A 16,589-nucleotide genomic window follows, 5' to 3' on the forward strand; every position below is an offset into this window, starting at 1 on the left:
GAGCGAGTAGATGGAGAAGAGACCCGTCCGAATGCGCAAGATGCGGAATTATATTGCTAGATGCATATTGGTAATCAGCCTGTGCCGGTAAGCCGATCTGCTGCTAGTCTCTTTATGTTCTCCAATTAGTTCAAAATGACGAATTGGAGTCATCAAGACCCTAGCCTGGACCGAGGTTGTCAGTAGGATGAATACGAGTCTCCAGCGGGGCGAGAGTATGTCTTGCATGGGCTCTCATGGCGGTTCTTATTGTTGACATATAACTCTGTAGCTCACTGATCAGCGCGATGAACGGGTTTAGGCCCTCTGATATGACGGTCGTCATTGTTATGTCTGGATAAGTAGTCGGAGTATTCCCGCTGACCAGGACGATCCCCCGCATCACAACAGCCGCGGAATAACCCTGCGCCAAGAGATTAGTTCCCTGAGGCTTTTCTCGGTGATATGGGGTTGAAGGGGTGTGATCATTTGAAGGAATAACGGTAAGGATAACATGATGCATTTCATTCAATAAATTTTAACGCGCTTTTGTTCTTCAGAGTCGCCAATCCCAAGAGCACTATGCAAGCTTTGCAAATCCATCCAATTCAGCCCAAAGACAAGGGTAATTATAAACAGTATATAGGAAACATATCAATCACCATTCCATCCTGTACAGTTTAGTCAAGAGCATCGGTGATGCAGCCGTGGCTGGCATCCTTGACGTTTCTAAGGAGGATCCATTAGCATGCGAGTAATCGAATATCTGATCGACTCGTAACATACCTAGCGTACTTGCCCAGCGTACCACGGAGAGTCAGGCCGGTAGGAGGGAGGCGGCCAGCCTCTTTGTCTGCTTCCCACTGCTTTCTTCTCTCAGCGAGGGTCGACTCGTCAACATCCAGATCCATCTTCCGGTTCCCAGCGTCAATGGTGATCACATCGCCATCCTTGACGAGGCCAATAGGACCACCGACGGCAGCTTCAGGGACGATATGCCCGATAAGGAAGCCATGAGAACCACCGGAGAAACGTCCGTCAGTGATCAGAGCGCAGGACGAGCCCAGACCGGCACCCATGAGGGCAGAGGAGGGCTTAAGCATTTCTTTTGTCACAATAACCGTTAGCAACATGAGAACAAGCATCTTGGCCAATAGGATCCATACCAGGCATGCCCGGACCACCCTTGGGTCCAGTGTAACGGATGACAACAACAGTCTTATCCTCCTTCTTAATCTCGTTGCGCTCGAGAGCGGCAATGAAGTCGTCCTCGTGGTCAAAGACACGGGCCTTTCCGGTGAAAACGAGACCCTCCTTACCGGTGATCTTGCCAACACTACCGCCAGGGGCCAGGGAGCCGCGGAGGATCTGGATGTGACCAGTCTCCTTGATCGGGTTGGACAGGGGGCGGATGATCTTCTGGTCTTCGGGGAAATCGGGAACGTTCTCCAGATTCTTGGCCAGGGTCTGACCGGTGACGGTCATACCCGAGCCATCAATGAGGCCTTCCTTCAACAGGAACTTCAGCAGGGAAGGAGTGCCGCCGATGTTGTGCAGGTCGGCCATGACGTACTTCCCGGAGGGCTTGAGGTCCGCCAGGAAGGGGACCCGGTCCGAGACCTTCTGGAAGTCCTCGATGTCCAGCTTGATGCCGACGGAGTCCGCAATGGCAATGAGATGCAGCACGGCATTGGTAGAGCCACCGGTGATGTTCACGACAATCATGGCGTTCTCAAAGGCCTGACGAGTCAGGATATCAGATGGGCGGATATCTTCCACGAGAAGCTTCTTGATGGCCTCACCGGCGGCCAGGCACTCAAGGTTCTTGGCGGCCGACTCAGCAGGGTTGGAGGATGAGCCGGGAAGGGTCATACCCATGACCTCGATGGCGGTGGCCATGGTGTTGGCAGTGTACATACCACCACAAGCACCTCCTCCGGGGCAGGCGTTGCGGATGATGTCAAAACGCTGGGGCTCATTGATCTCTCCGCTGATGAACTGTCCGTAGGCCTGGAAGGCGGAGACGATATCAATATCGGCGTTGTTTTGCATGGCGGCGCAACCGGGCTTGATGGTACCACCGTAGACCATCAGACTGGGGCGGTTGACTCTTCCCATGGCCATCAGGACACCGGGCATGTTCTTGTCGCAACCGGGAATACTGATGTTGGCATCGTACCACTGGCCACCCATAACGGTCTCGATGGAGTCGGCGATGAGATCACGACTCTGGAGGGAAAAGCGCATTCCGGAAGTGCCCATACTGATGGCATCACTGACACCGACGGTGTTGAACTGGAAACCGACGAGACCAGCCTTCTGGACTCCCTCTCGGACGCGGTTGTTGAGGTCGAGGAGGTGCATGTTGCAGGGATTACCATTGTACCAGACGGATGAGATGCCGACCTGAGCCTTGTTCATATCGGCCTCGCTGAGACCAGTGGCGTAGAGCATGGCCTGGGAGGCACCCTGGGAGATGGGCTGGGTGACATGGCGGGAGACCTTATTGAGGACGGGCTCTTTCTCGTCGGCCTTTTGCTTGGGAAGAGTGGTAGACAACGGACGACTATTTGCAGCAATGGATGGTCAGCTGGAAGAACATACCAAGTAATCGCGAGGGGTTCAATGGCACATCTCTTACACCGTCATAGACCGCATGGAGAGGGCCCGCAGGGAGGGCAAACGCCCCCTGGTCTGGGAAAGAAGCATTGTGAGAGGTTGGAATGCGCAGTTGATCGCAATATCAACAGCGTGCCGGGGGCGTGACTGAAGAAGAAGAGGAATTGGGGGAGCAAAAATGAGGAAGGAGATGATGATGAATGTGGAGGGAGAAGAAATGTGGACCGGGGAAGTCGGAGCTGCCGCGATGTCGGAGTTGGGCTACCACTCCCCGACGGCCAATCCCCGCCGGTGGTTTGTCAGCCATCAGCTGCATAATTACTTCGTAGTTAATGGAAATAAAATAGACCCAAATACAGTCAGTACGCAAGTATGCATCCGTTCATCTAGAAATCATGCACAACCAAATGCTCGGCACTTCTAAGGGTATAACAGGTCTCTCTGGTCTAACCATGAGGAAATAATAGGAATATAGAATAGTAATAAGAACCATAGCCCGGGGCATCTTATGCACAGCCCTCACCGTATATCGTAACCCATGATATCAAAGGTAAAATAGAACAAAACAGACGAAAAGAATATGAAAACAACCCCCAAAGTCCAGCTCTAGGGTACTTCCTTGTCACCTCGTTTCAGTTCCGTCGGCACATCGATGGCCTCCCGGACCCAGTCGAGAGCCGCAATCTCATCCAGATTCTTCCGCTTGGTGTTTCGTTTCAACAGTCCTTCCACGCACTCGCGCGCCCCTTCGAGATGCTTACCCTTCTCCGGATCCCATTCCTCATCGCTGTCTGCGTATCGATACCACGCCCACTCGACCCGAGCAATACGATGAGGCGTCCGAGCTCGAAGCTTCGCCGGGTCGCCGCGTGTTCCCGGTAACGCATCAAAAGGCAACCGGTTCTCCATCATGGCATAAAGCAGAACACCGAGGGCCCAAGCATCAGTCGCGCGGCCATCATACGGCTGGCCCATAAGGATTTCCGGTGCAGCATAATCCTCACTTCCACATCGAGTTTGCAGAAGGGGACTCTCTGGCGGCTCAGGGATGCGTCGGGACAGACCTAGGTCACTCAGGGTGATCACAGCCCGGTCATATGTTCGCCAGTCACTGATTTTGTCCATCGCATCGCTGGGGAGATTGACAAGGACGTCTAGGAAACAGTCAGCTTCCTCCCTATGAAAAGCGATGATACAGGAATTACTCACTTTCCAGTTTAATATCTCGATGCACTACGAAGTGCTCGTGGAGATAACGCACCGCACCAACCAACTCGGCAAAGATACGACGGATGAGCTCTGGGCTCATCGGTTTGGGGCTTGACGATGCGAGATCAAACAGGTCACCGCCCGGACAATAGTCCAATACTAAAAGAGCGCGTTTCTCATCGCTGCCAAAGGCCTTCAGCTGTACGAGGGAGGGATGGTTGATCGACTTGAGAATATCAACCTCGCGTTTGAGGGACACTTCCAATCGCTCTTCATCCGCACCCCCAGCCGGTCCAAAATCGATGATCTTGACAGCCACCAGTTTCTGAGTGGCAGTGGTTGGCTCGTGCGCACCATCTGGATCATCACTGCTGCGTACTTCCATCCGGACTCCGAGGCAGACCTGGCTGAAAGTCCCTTGTCCCAGCTGGCGGATTTTACGATACTTTCGGGGCTGCTGCGTTCGAACGGAGCGCACCGAATATATCTCATCCATCCCACCAAGGCCGGACGGGTGAGTGATCACCGGTTCTGCGTCACCATCATCGTATCCACTGCGGCTGCTTCTCGGTGGGGAGGGAGGACGAACGGTGGGCAAGGCGATCCCGCGGTGAACAGCCAAGTATTGTTCTCGGTGTAGATTATTGGCTTTGGCATCGGCGCTGGATGAGGACATCCCAGGAGCAACAGCAGCCGCCCCTGAGACGGCAATGGGGCGTGGCTTCACCGGGACACTGCGACCTGGGGGCACATATTCGCTCAGGCTGCGATTGCGGGTATGTTTCGGAACCGCCTCGAGCGGGATTTTACTGGGGGTCTCCGGAGACTTGTCAGCTGCGACATATTGCTTGCCGCGCGATCGCGACTCTACTGGGCCAAACGCCTGTGATGAATCGCTTAGTCGCAAACTTAGGCTGGATCCGTTTCTTGACGTCATCGACGGCGTCCGAGATAAAGACTGGGAGCCGCGACGGTGGCCCCTCCACGGGGACGCGCCACCGATAGGCGACGGGAGGGGAGTGATGTCCCCCATGGCCATCAACTGAGGGGACGGCCAGCCAGACGCGGGTGATAGTGAGCCACCACTGGAGGTGGGACCGGCCAAGAGCGCGCGCAAACTGGGGGTGCGGTGCGGAAGGCTACCGGACGAGATACTGTGATGCATAAATGGGTCCAACTCCTTTGGGGGGCTCAATTGGGACGAGGACGACTCCGGTATATCGGTGCGAATGTGGAGGGGAGGGACAGACGGATGGCTGGAGGTCGCATAACGCGCCTTTATATAAGTCGCATCGTGATGACCTGGAGGCAGAGACAGGGTTGGAGAGTCCAGGTTCCCTGCACCAGGGGTCACGAAAGGGTTTGACGGAGCATCATGACTGTCGCCAGAAGCCGTCGGGGAGGTGGCTTGGTGTAACTCGGAAGGGGGAGGATTGACAAAGGGTCCTGACCTCTCGGTCGGCGAAGCAGAATCCGAGGGGACCATCGAACGAGTATGGAAGTACTCGAGGACCCAAGAAGGGGCCAAGATAGATGGCAGTAGTCACTGCGTGGGCGTAGGCGTGAATGGCCGGGCGGGTGAGATCGGGGATTTAGTGGAAACCCCTCGGTTCAACTCTATCAGGACGCCAGAACAGGTGAGATCGTGGGCGGGGAAGTTGACGCTATGAAAGAAAGGAAAGGGGAGAGAGGGGTATGGGTAGTATGTGTGGAGGAAGAGAGTGTGGATATGTATGTTTCAGATATGTCATGGAGGAGAGAAAGAAAGAGAAGAAGAAGAGGCGAAGTACTGCGCCTTGATTGATATCGCAAGAACTCAATTCCACCCGAAAAGGGAAAGCGAAAATCCACGCGGGGTCAGCTGACTCGGTCGCTCCGGGTTGGGTTTAGCGCCAGCACGCTACCCCGCATTCAGTAATGCCGCGACGGAAGGCCCAAAGAGGAACTCTGCATTCAACTCCTTACCTGGCTTGGAAGAGGCGATAAAAAGGTGTCGGATAATTATAGTAGAAGACAATGAAGGTCCCGGCGGATGGTGAAGCACTTGCATCCAACAATGGAACAACCCCCCCACTCAACAAGAGGCCTTGGCGACTGTGCGTGGCGACCCTTTGTCCCGCGGCGCGTCGTCAACACCGCGCTTTGGTCCTTTGGTTTCTATTTTCATGACCAACGTGCCTCAAGCTGACTCGAGTCATCCACTAGACAGAGAAAACTCTTGGTCAAGGTCCCTGATTCCACTCTTTAGAATCCGGCTTTCTGTGCCTTTCTGTCGATCCTGTGGGTCTGGGTGGGCACATTGCGTAGACCCTGCACAAGAGGGTCGGCACTCAAACCCAACGGAACTGAACACGAGGCAAGGAATATTTATTCATCATTTTTCGCCCCGGGAGAACCTGTAGATCCCATCGGTTACTCCCTGGTGATTTGCCCCATTATAGAAACGAACTCGTCGTGATGGCGGTTCGAATCCCATCACACGCCAAGCCTATCAGAACGGATAGACCATTCCCGTTCAGGAAACGTATGAGCACAATAAGCGCACAGGAGGAGTTACGGAATATCTGAGTGGCCCATCTTGACAGGTCATTCCTGGTCACATGAGAGACGTTTATCAATATGGTCTATCGTTAATGTCTCATGTTCATGTTCAATTCATTAGTCATGCCAATTATATACATCGCCATCCAGTTCCGAAGCCTCAGAGAAGTGACAGCGGAGACTTCATTCCAGAGACATCCCATCCCACACCACACTGGTAGTATCTACCACTCCACCGCCTCCTGCAACGTTGAAAACAGTCTCCCACTGACGGCGAAATATACTTTCGCCGCGTAATGTCTCCAACCACAAAACGCTCTTCATGACTTCGAGGACCTCATCCCAACTGTTCAACTGGAGAGAAGCAATTATAGCTTGTGCTCGCTTCACGAACCACGAATACTTGGCCGTGCCTGACGAGGCCGCCAACCCGACTCCAAAGAACCACACATCAAGAGGATCAAACACACAGAGCGTCCATTCCAGCTGCGTAAAATTCTCTATAAACCGCGCGACAATGTTGTTCAATATGACTGCATGGGAGAAATACGTCGGTCCCTGAACAATAAACATAAACAGCACCATGGCGTAGCGAAGGCATTCAGTGATTGGCGACGGCGCCGGGCTCGCGGGGTTTGGGGCCGTGAGCAAAAGCCGGTGAATGACAAAGGAGGCGAGGTCATGGAGTTGGGTAGATGGGAGCGGTGTTCGTTGGGCTCGGTGGAAGGCGTTGCGGAGGCGGTTATACACATTTCGAACCTCGGGCCCAACGCCCACGCGGTGTAAATCGGCCATATTATTCTGAAGGCTGATTATCGAATTCATCTGCCATTCGTGAGTGGGTGGGATGCCATCGCCAATGCCGAAGTCATCCTGGGTTTCGAACTGGGGATGGCCCGTGACGAGCATCGATACCCTCGAATCATGTCAACGATAGTCTCGTTATATATTCGCAGGGACCTTACCACGCAACCATCCTTGCGGTAAGCGGACTAGTCTGCCTGACTGAATTGATCCCACCTCTTAGATGGACCAATCTCTTCACTCCCTCAACGTGCATGTCGCTGGTCTCAGTGTTGCCCTTACCAAACTATATTGCGCCAAATATCAGTAATTAGGACGGAAGATAACCACAATGGGACAGGGGCTCTACCTCGATAGCGGCCAAGGTGATGACCGAGTTCATGGTTCCGTCCTGTACAGCCAGCGACAGATTTTCGATTTTGCGGCGGAGTAACGTAACAGAGTCAGCCATCAGAATTTCTGACGCTTCGAAGCCCTTCTGGGCGAGCAACTCCTCATCAAGACATGCGGTCTGCAGGGAAACATGAAACAATGCCGGATCACCAAGGGCGAGTGGCCACCAGGAGACAAGAAATGGATTCGAGGCGGCGTTCACGTCAAGAGGATAGTACTGGAAAGCAATCTTATGTATAACTAAGTTTGTAAGCTCGGATTCAGTTTACGACTTGGATCGAAACGCACGTACAGCTATGGATCAGACGTTGGACGCGGTCCCGTGGGAGTCTCGTTTGTGGGTACGACTCGAAAGGGTCTAGAGAGGCGAGCCGACCATCTCCGAAAGATCCAAGATTATCGGGGGATCTTCCTAGTAGTTGACACTCTGCCCGAGTAGACGCTGTTGAAGGCACCGTCGACGGCGCATTCGCATATACACAACGGACTTTCCGTTTAACACATCGAGAGCAGTGCGGAGTGCGCAAATCGCAGCTGTGCTTAGCCTTAGCACACGCAGCACACGACCGACGAAGGGTCTGGCCCATCTTGCGAGGGGATTGAATCTATCTGTGGGATCAAACACGTAAAGGAGGAAAGCCGACGGTGTGGTGAGCCTGAGATGTCAGGCGACGTTACCCGATATAGCCGGGAATATAGACGACCCAAAGAGGATTAGACTCCGCCCTGTCGTCCTTCGGAGTCTAGTCCCTTTTCGGTAATACATACACATGTCTTACGATCGACTGAGTGGGATATAAATATGGGGCGATACCTCATGGCTTGTTGGACTTTTGCAGAGTTGAGGGTCACTGCCTAACAGACGACAGTATGCATGTGGATGTTATCGGCAACAGCACCCAGCCCGCGTTCCCTTTGCAGGGCAACGTACCAGAGTCCCTTAGCGGCTGGGCAAGCTGGCAGTATATTTTGAGCTTCTTGCTGGGAGTGATTATCTATGATCAAGGTGGTTATATTACATCTCGTCCACAAATTTCTATCCATCTGACTCCATATACAGTCATGTACATCAAATGCAAAGGTTCCATCGCCGGGCCACCATTGAAGATTCCCATCATGGGCCCATTCCTCCAGGCGATCTATCCAAAGTTCGAGGAATATTTGACACAATGGGCGAGCGGACCACTTAGCTGTGTGTCTGTTTTCCACAAGTATGTTGCTAGATCGTTATAACTTGTCTAGTAACCCTCCAACTCATCCTCTAAACCCAGATTTGTTGTCCTCGTCTCCGATCGTGACCTGGCACACAAGGTTTTCAAATCCCCGTCATGTGCGGAGCCATGCTTAGTACCAATTGCAAAAAACATATTAGGGCCAAAGGCATGGGTATTCCTACAGGGTAAAGCGCATGCGGAGTACCGGCGAGGGTTGGCTCCTCTATTCACTAACAGTGCGCTGGCAACCTATCTACCTGTCCAAGAGAGAGTTTTTGATGACTACTTTGAGAAGTTTGTTGGTGCAAGTGCAGATAACAAAGGACAGCCTATGGAATTTATGACTATGTTTCGCGAGATTAATTGTGCGCTGTCATGCCGTACCTTCTTCGGCAATTACATATCCCAGGACGCGGTTAAGAAGATCGCCGACGACTTCTACCTCATCACCGCCGCGCTTGAGCTAGTCAATATCCCCTTCTCAATGTACGTCCCCTTTACCAAGCCATGGTTAGGGAAGCGAACCGCCGACGCCGTACATGCCGAATTTGCGAGATGTGCTGCTGCCTGTAAAACAAACATGGCCTCCGGTGCGGCTCCCACATGCATAGTGGACCACTGGGTACTGCACATGATGGAATCGAGCCGATACCGCGAGATGGTGGCTACTGGAGAAACAAATGTTCAAAGACCAGCGAACCTCATCCGCGAATTCACAAATGAAGAGATCGGAGAGACGCTCTTCACATTCCTTTTCGCATCGCAGGATGCCTCAAGCAGTGCCACGACCTGGATCTTCCAGGTTCTCGCCCAGCGGCCTGATGTACTCGGTCGGGTACGCGAGGAAAACCTGGCGGCTCGGGGCGGCGATAGATCCAAGCCCTTTGATCTGCCCATGTTGGAGTCGCTTACATACACCAATGCCGTCGTCAAGGAGCTCCTCCGCCACAGACCCCCAGTTATCTTCGTCCCGTATCTCGCAACGAGAAACTTTCCTGTCACACAAAACTACACTGTTCCCAAGGGATCCATGGTTATCCCGTCCTGCTATCCAGCATTGCACGACCCGGATGTCTACCCCGACCCCGATGTTTTCGAGCCGGAACGGTGGATCACGGGCGATGCGGAATCGAAGGGGAAAAACTGGCTCGTCTTTGGAACTGGGGCACATGAATGTCTTGCAAAGAGATATGTGCCTCTCTCTATGGCAGCGATGATTGGGAAAGCAGCGCTGGAGCTCGACTGGACCCATCACGCTACGGCAAGATCAGAAGAGATCAGGGTGTTTGCCACGTTATTTCCCATGGTAGGTACCCTATAGCGGCATTCAATATTTTGCTAATTTTCATTACAGGACGGATGTCAATTGGTCTTTAAAAAACGTTCATAGGATATATCATTATTGCTGTATATCATCTTAATATACAAGAGGTAGTGGTGTTCAGCGTGTAAATTAAAAGAGTCATAATAAATCACTCACATTACGTATCAGAGCACATTCTTAAGATCAACAGCAGGTCTCCCCTACTAGCAACACAATTTGCTATTACTCCTTCCACTCGTCTCTTCCAAGCCTAATGATATCCGCCTGCTCCAAATTCCAATATTTCGATGGTGCTTTGCCCTCCTCGGCCATCCGAGCAGCCGCCACAGCTGCCCGGCCAATGACAAGTTGATCCGCACCTACAAACTCATATTAGTGAACATATCGCAAGAAGATTAAGCGTTGCTCGACTGGACATACCGATAGAGTCCTGAACGCACTGTCCCAACTTATTGAGATGTCCCACAATGGCCTCCAAAAGGGGGGCTTTAGACTTCTCCCTCCCAATGATCAACCCTGGCCTCAGGATGATAGCATGTTCGAACTCAAGCTCCTTGATGGCATCCTCTACACCGATCTTCATTTTCGAATAGGGCACGTAACTAGAGAGAAACCCTCGGGTCCCACCACTAGAAATAAAGACGTAGGTCTTGACCCCGGCCGCCTTGGCTGCTCGAGCGTTCTCGACACACAAGTCATGGTCAATCTTCCATTGATTTTGGATCCCGCCGGCAGTAGCTCTGGTCGTGCCGATTGCGTTGAAGATCACTGATGGGCTGGGAGTCAAGGAGGCAATCATGTCACCCCATTTGGAGGTGTCAGATACTTCGAGGGCTTGGAGCTTGCTAGACTGATCACTTGGCAGTCTTCTGGATACGGTTTGGACCGATGAAAACGAATCCGAGCCCAAGAGGGTAGCCAGGATCTGAGAGCCAACCGCCCCTGTACAGCCAAATACCGCTGCTGTTGCCATTTTGATGTGTTACCGATTTCCTGGCTCAAACAGGTATGTCTACAGGACGGAAAACCGTGGTAAATGGAACCGAGATGAGCTGCGCAAGACGTCAGGTCACGCCAGGTGGCGGCAGTGGCTTACGTTATCCATGGCCGACATGTGAAGAATGCCTTGAGTTACAGCTACGACATAGGCAGCTAATTTAACTGCCGGAAGAGATTGTCTTACAGTGAAAGTGCAATAGCGGCCGTCAGTGGGCTTGCGATGATGCTGAGACGTCTTGAGTTGGTATAGTAGAACGATAGAGGCAAGACGCAACAATTGACGCCACTGGCAATGGCAGCTCCAAATCAACCTAATCTTAACGAGTCATGAATATTGAGATATGGACAATTGTTACCTTCGGTCTTGATGTCGGATGCCATTGACCGTGGGAACTTACCGTGATGTTTACCTACATAGGAGGTTGATTACTATAAGGCGGCAGGCACGCCTTCCCTTTCACGAGTCTGTTTTTTACGGCTCAGACGATGCTGGCATACGTTAGTAGCAGTACTTTGCATAGTCTACAGGCAACAAGACAAGCACCGCTGTGACCTCAATACATGCCCTCGATGAAGGGAACTCAGAGCACATGTAGCTTCATGCAGCAAGAAGCCCACTCCGACAGAGCATTCCACCAAGACACGAACGACGCCCGCGAGAATCCTGAAGAGAAAGAATACTACCCCTCTGGTTCAAGACTAGCGTTTGTACTCATCGCCCTCGCCTTGAGCATCTTCTTTATGTCTCTTGACCTGACCATCGTCGCAATCGCCATACCCAAAATCACCGATGAATTCCACGGTCTCGCGGACGTGTCCTGGTACAGCTCTGCTTTCTTTGTGACAATTGGCGGATTCCAGTCGGCCTGGGGAAACGCCTACAAGTACTTCCCGTTAAAGAGCACGTTTCTGGTCTCCATTTGCGTCTTCGAGCTTGGCTCACTGATCTGCGGCGTTGCTTCCAACAGCACAACGCTCATCGTGAGACGGGCGATTGCTGGTCTGGGTGCTGCCGGTCTCGGCTCCGGCGTGTACACCATCATCGCTTTCTCTGCGAGACCCACGGCTCGGCCCATGTTCACAGGTATCATCTGGGCAAGCTACGGAATTGCAGCAGTTGTTGGACCGTTGATTGGGGGGGCGCAGGTTGATGTAGAAACACCATCGCCAGCTCGCCTTGTCGGCAAACCCGTCGAGGCCGTTTCGGTCCTTATCATTGTGCTATTCTTCAAGACACCGAGTGCAGCTGCACCCAAGGACACGGATCTGGCCGAGAAACTCCGACAGATGGATCTCATTGGGGTCACTCTGGTCATGGGCGCGGTTATTAGCTACATCCTCGCGCTACACTACGGCGGACAGAAGTACGCATGGAGCTCATCTCCGGTAGTCGGTCTGCTTGTTGGTTTTGTGGTGCTGCTGGCAGGGTTTGCGGCATGGGAGTGGTTGCAGGAAGAGAGGGCGATGATGCCGCTCCGCCTGGCTGGGACAGAGTATACCTCGTGGAGGCGGTGTTCACGTTCTTCTTCACCGGTGCATACTTCCTAGTCATATACTACCTACCTATCTACTCCCAGAGCATCGACAATGTCAGCGCAGCAATGAGCGGTGTGTGAAACCTGCCTCTTCATTTCTGTTACGGGCATCGCTGTGCCGCTCACCGTTGCAGGATCGGCCATTACCATGATTAGCTCGGGATTGCTCTACACGTTGGACATGGACACCACGAATGGGATGTGGATCGGGTATCAGATCGTGGGGAGAGTTGGCTGGGGCCTTGCCATGCAGGTACCGATCATAACGGGGCAGGCCACGGCGCCGCCGGCAGACTTGGCCGAAGCAACGGCCATTCTTCTCTTCTTCCAAACGGTAGGGGGCGCATTTCTGGTCTCTGCCGCGCAGGATGCCTTCGTGAACGTGCTTGTCAAGGTTCTCCCGGAATCAGCTCCAGATATCGACCCTGTTGTTGTAGTGAACACGGGCGCGACGAACATCCAAAGTGTCTTCCCTGCCGATCAGGTCCCAGGCGTGCTGGCCGCATACATGCGCGGCTTGAAGATTGCTTTTACCATTGGCTTGGCCTCGACGGGAGTGGCTTTTACCATCGTCACGATATTCCAAAGGGGGAATAAGCTGAACAGATCTTCCATTGCCAGTGAGGGAGCAGCGGCGTGATGTCCCTTCACAGTCCATGTCGATTGGGACATGGAGAGGGATATGGTGCCTTTGAACCTCACGGCATCCCTTGACATCGGGCTGTACTCGCCATCCATCGGAACCTTCGCCATCTCAACAGAGATTAGAACTCAGCGTATACATACGCTGTATGTGACGGACAGGTCACTTTTACTCCATACGCTGAAAATTAATTACTGGATTACACCAAGGAATGGTCCAAAGTCGACTATGGGAACGTCAGCCACGCTAGGCGGCGTTCGATCGCGCCCAGGAATCTCTGCCGGTATGAAGGGATCAAGGGGCAAAGATCAAAACGAAGAACATGGACGGATGGGGACATCATCTTTTGTCCCTAATCATCATTGCCAGAGGAGTATCCGATCTTCGCACGTCGGGGAGGTAATATTCAATATTGGCTGGGTCAAGTGGCATCTCTAACTTCTAGTACAGACCCGCCGCATGAGACCAACAATATGAAACCCAGTCGTGCCATCTTGCCTCTCGCAGTCGGCTCAGCGACAGCACTGCCCATCTTGGTATGTCTACCTGGGGACAATTCTTGACCTTTGGATGACCCGACGCTGATACGTCCTCGATAGAACCTCCTGCAGTATCGGGATCTTGTGACGGACCTGCCTCAGATGGTGCACATAGTTGGTCTCTCGGACAAGCTGGCCAATCTGATGGATCATGGGCGAATAGGACCACCACTGCCGTCAGATACGTGACATCTAATCTACGAGTGCTGGTGCTATTGTACGGACAGACGATGTATCAATATGTCAATATTCATTCGCTCATTTATCGTTAAGTCATAGTGATGGTTAGAATCGTGACCAGGTCAATCATGTTCAATCGTGAGTTGTAATGCAAATCGCCGTCGCTTGGAAAGAGTGGCTAGATGAGGGCAAAGAACGAGAATAAGCGTGTCGGGTATCCCAAGTGATGATAGAAAAGCAAAAGACATTCAAATCAGTCATTCCTCCATGAAATCATCCACCTCCACGCGCGTTCCCAACGCCTGTTTTCCCTCACGGATCATCGCCTGGAGCTGACGATTCAGCCGCCGGAGACTGGCGTCTTCTTCACGTTCCATCCGACGCCGTTCGGCCATGTAGCGCTGCGTTTCCACCGACACCGGACTCTCGTGCGGCTTGGCCGGCGGCGCAAATTGGGACCCGGTCGATATCGTCGACGGATGAGACATGAAGGTTCGTTTCGTGGCGGCTCGACGGCGGGAATAGCTCGGGGAGGTGGGTGTCCGACGATGGATGACCCGACGGGTGCGAGAGGATGGAGCAATGACGACATCGTCGTCATGGTCGCCGTCGGGGGAGACCATCACCCAGTTCCGGCGTAGATCATTCTCCTCGGGGTATTCGCCGGGGATGGGGGTAGATTCAAGCCGACCGACGGGTGGTTTCTCGGTCCGGAAGGGCTCATCCGTCGGCACCGTCAATGGGTATCCCCGTCCTCCGCCGGCATAGAAGCCACGAAAGGCACCGGACCAGCAGAAATCCCAGACCTTACCGACGACATTGAGGACCGCACGACTCCAGCGGACCGGGGCGAGTTGGGCGGCGTCGGGGCTGGTGTAGGGGAGAGCCTTTTCATCGGCCGGCGTTGCGGCCACGACGGAGGACGAAGGGTCGCGACGAGTGCGTTTACACCGAAGGTCTCCGATATCACTGAGAGATTCGAGACTGGTGTCGAGCGGATATGGTCGGGGCGGATTTGGATAGCGACTGGGACGGTAGACGTCGGCGGCGTCGGCGTCGGCGTCGTCGTCGTCCAGGGCAGAAGCGAGAAAAGGAGTGGGGCTGCGGCGATCAACGGGGGCTCCCAGCCATGAGCGACTATTCTCTGGAGACGCGCGCGATCGTTTCCGGCTGGATGGAGGCAGTGCGATGGAGCGATAAAGAGCGGATGAAGCGGAGGGAGCTGGAGGCACCTGGAAGAGCTGGGAAGGCGCCGCGGCGAGATCGAGGTGGGGAGGGATAGGGGAGTCGATGAAGGAGGGCATGATATGGGGGGATGAGAAGCCAAAGAATAAGTAGATACGGTGGTAGAGGGAGGAGGAGAGGAGGAGAGAAGATGATGAAGTTGGAGAAAGACGAGAAAATGAAGTGGTTGGTCGGGGAGCCTCCGGGCTTGGCCCAAAGCAGTAAGGGTCGAGGTCTAGAAGTATATGCATACTAATCCCCCTACTACGAAGGTACGTACAAACACTCAGATGAACGGAAACACATGAACAACCCGAAATAAGATATCAGACCATCCTCTACGAACACTGAATCCAAGCATATCCGATCTCAGTGATAGCACACTGTCAATACTGGCTGGCCCCTTCTTGCTGGAGAACGCCAACGACACCCACATCTGCAAATGGGTCGTCTCCTGGACATCTATTCCAGGCCTGGTCGACATATCAGCAACGGAGTCCGATGGAAGCAGGGAATTGATCATTTACACGTGAAGCTTTCAAGTTCTCCTTGTACGTACTGGCGTGGGCTCCAACATTATGCTTCTTGAAAAAGGCCCTGATGGCGTTGGCGACCGCCTCGTCTTGAAGTCCACCAACCGGGAAATACACCTTCACCTGGGGATCCAGCTTCTTTGGGTGGATTTCGATGTTGAGAATAATGGGCCCCGAAGTGGCGGGACCAAGGTATGGGATGACATGCAGTCCAAACAAAGTCAGATGTCGACACTGCTGGTGCACATCGTAATGAGAAGCCACCAGCAGCCTCTCGAGCATCGCGGCCGTGTTATGCCACCACTCATGCTGGTCGAGATTTGCGAAAGGCAGATAGTTGCTCAGCAACTGCCACGGACGTTGGAGGAAAGTAAATGAGACATGGCGGTTTGGAAGTGCTTGGAGAATGAGTACTGTTCGGAGGGATCCAGAACTTGAAGCTTTTTGATATATCCAATGCAGGATTTGTTTTAGAGTAACCACCAGACTTCAAACTGAACTGTAGCAGGGAGTTGAGTTATCTGGAATAACTGGAAAACACCCATGACCTTTTATTCTCGGTTCGCTCCGCCCTTGCATTGCACATTTCCTCGCAGTTAGAACATGCCCTGAAGATCTAACTATGCAAAAGCTGGCTCACACCGCTACTCTGGTGCGCCGGACCGGCTTGGCCGGGACTCGACCTCTATGGGGATAAAAAGGATATAGAAATATTGGGAGAGAAGGAAGCTGGATGGATACTAGTAAGTACCACGTATTGGCATCCGACTCTATGCAAGGTATGGACGACACGTGAATGTAGCCGAGATGACTCCGGACCCACGATGCAGGCATCGACAATTCTATGCAAATC

General features: G+C 53.1%; 8 protein-coding genes across 8 annotated transcripts; 2 read left to right on the forward strand and 6 right to left on the reverse strand.

Annotated features, from left to right (window-relative positions):
• Positions 1-659: 659 nt before the first annotated feature.
• ilv3 (dihydroxy-acid dehydratase ILV3) lies at positions 660-2,688 on the reverse strand (the record flags this gene model as incomplete). Its single annotated transcript, XM_073692192.1, has 4 exons — positions 660-708; positions 766-1,084; positions 1,146-2,545; positions 2,621-2,688. The coding sequence occupies 4 exons, from the start codon at positions 2,686-2,688 to the stop codon at positions 660-662; spliced, it is 1,836 nt and encodes a 611-aa protein (XP_073547769.1).
• Positions 2,689-3,204: 516 nt separating this feature from the next.
• On the reverse strand, positions 3,205-5,293 carry BDV59DRAFT_201999 (putative protein kinase; the record flags this gene model as incomplete). Its single annotated transcript, XM_073693938.1, has 2 exons — positions 3,205-3,752; positions 3,808-5,293. 2 exons carry the CDS (start codon positions 5,291-5,293, stop codon positions 3,205-3,207), a joined length of 2,034 nt encoding a protein of 677 aa, XP_073547770.1.
• A 1,238-nt stretch (positions 5,294-6,531) lies between these two features.
• BDV59DRAFT_202000 (Zn(II)2Cys6 transcription factor) lies at positions 6,532-8,132 on the reverse strand (the record flags this gene model as incomplete). Its single annotated transcript, XM_073693939.1, has 4 exons — positions 6,532-7,264; positions 7,314-7,438; positions 7,502-7,785; positions 7,838-8,132. The coding sequence occupies 4 exons, from the start codon at positions 8,130-8,132 to the stop codon at positions 6,532-6,534; spliced, it is 1,437 nt and encodes a 478-aa protein (XP_073547771.1).
• Positions 8,133-8,388: 256 nt separating this feature from the next.
• Positions 8,389-10,254, forward strand: BDV59DRAFT_178253 (cytochrome P450). The gene is made up of 4 exons (XM_073689739.1): positions 8,389-8,551; positions 8,606-8,756; positions 8,817-10,065; positions 10,114-10,254. The coding sequence occupies exons 1-4, from the start codon at positions 8,416-8,418 to the stop codon at positions 10,147-10,149; spliced, it is 1,572 nt and encodes a 523-aa protein (XP_073547772.1). The 5' UTR covers positions 8,389-8,415; the 3' UTR covers positions 10,150-10,254.
• BDV59DRAFT_31115 (protein fmp52-2, mitochondrial) lies at positions 10,193-11,349 on the reverse strand. Its single transcript, XM_073696165.1, has 2 exons — positions 10,504-11,349; positions 10,193-10,442 (listed from the first exon to the last, which is right to left on the reverse strand). The coding sequence occupies exons 1-2, from the start codon at positions 11,054-11,056 to the stop codon at positions 10,306-10,308; spliced, it is 690 nt and encodes a 229-aa protein (XP_073547773.1). The 5' UTR covers positions 11,057-11,349; the 3' UTR covers positions 10,193-10,305.
• A 333-nt stretch (positions 11,350-11,682) lies between these two features.
• BDV59DRAFT_202003 (major facilitator superfamily domain-containing protein) lies at positions 11,683-13,988 on the forward strand (the record flags this gene model as incomplete). The annotated part of the gene is made up of 5 exons (XM_073693940.1): positions 11,683-12,509; positions 12,575-12,690; positions 12,752-13,237; positions 13,711-13,796; positions 13,860-13,988. The coding sequence occupies 5 exons, from the start codon at positions 11,683-11,685 to the stop codon at positions 13,986-13,988; spliced, it is 1,644 nt and encodes a 547-aa protein (XP_073547774.1).
• A 248-nt stretch (positions 13,989-14,236) lies between these two features.
• On the reverse strand, positions 14,237-15,283 carry BDV59DRAFT_202004 (uncharacterized protein; the record flags this gene model as incomplete). Its single annotated transcript, XM_073693941.1, has 1 exon — positions 14,237-15,283. One exon carries the CDS (start codon positions 15,281-15,283, stop codon positions 14,237-14,239), a length of 1,047 nt encoding a protein of 348 aa, XP_073547775.1.
• Positions 15,284-15,325: 42 nt separating this feature from the next.
• BDV59DRAFT_178266 (uncharacterized protein) lies at positions 15,326-16,177 on the reverse strand. Its single transcript, XM_073689740.1, has one exon. The coding sequence runs from the start codon at positions 16,016-16,018 to the stop codon at positions 15,689-15,691; it is 330 nt and encodes a 109-aa protein (XP_073547776.1). The 5' UTR covers positions 16,019-16,177; the 3' UTR covers positions 15,326-15,688.
• Positions 16,178-16,589: the final 412 nt, after the last annotated feature.

This window comes from Aspergillus ambiguus, assembly GCF_047715705.1.
Source record: "Aspergillus ambiguus strain CBS 117.58 unplaced genomic scaffold BDV59scaffold_16, whole genome shotgun sequence".
Taxonomy (NCBI): domain Eukaryota; kingdom Fungi; phylum Ascomycota; class Eurotiomycetes; order Eurotiales; family Aspergillaceae; genus Aspergillus; species Aspergillus ambiguus.

Excerpts from the sequence above, each read along its gene's own strand:
- BDV59DRAFT_31115 (XM_073696165.1), bottom strand. The coding sequence starts at position 11,056 with ATGGCAACAGCAGCGGTATTTGGCTGTACAGGGGCGGTTGGCTCTCAG. Across the intron at positions 10,443-10,503 it reads GTGCGTTCAGGACTCTATCG|GTGCGGATCAACTTGTCATT; the intron begins GTATGTCCAGTC and ends ATGAGTTTGTAG.
- BDV59DRAFT_178253 (XM_073689739.1), top strand. The coding sequence starts at position 8,416 with ATGCATGTGGATGTTATCGGCAACAGCACCCAGCCCGCGTTCCCTTTG. Across the intron at positions 8,552-8,605 it reads AGTGATTATCTATGATCAAG|TCATGTACATCAAATGCAAA; the intron begins GTGGTTATATTA and ends CTCCATATACAG. Across the intron at positions 10,066-10,113 it reads TTGCCACGTTATTTCCCATG|GACGGATGTCAATTGGTCTT; the intron begins GTAGGTACCCTA and ends TTTTCATTACAG.
- BDV59DRAFT_178266 (XM_073689740.1), bottom strand. The coding sequence starts at position 16,018 with ATGCTCGAGAGGCTGCTGGTGGCTTCTCATTACGATGTGCACCAGCAG.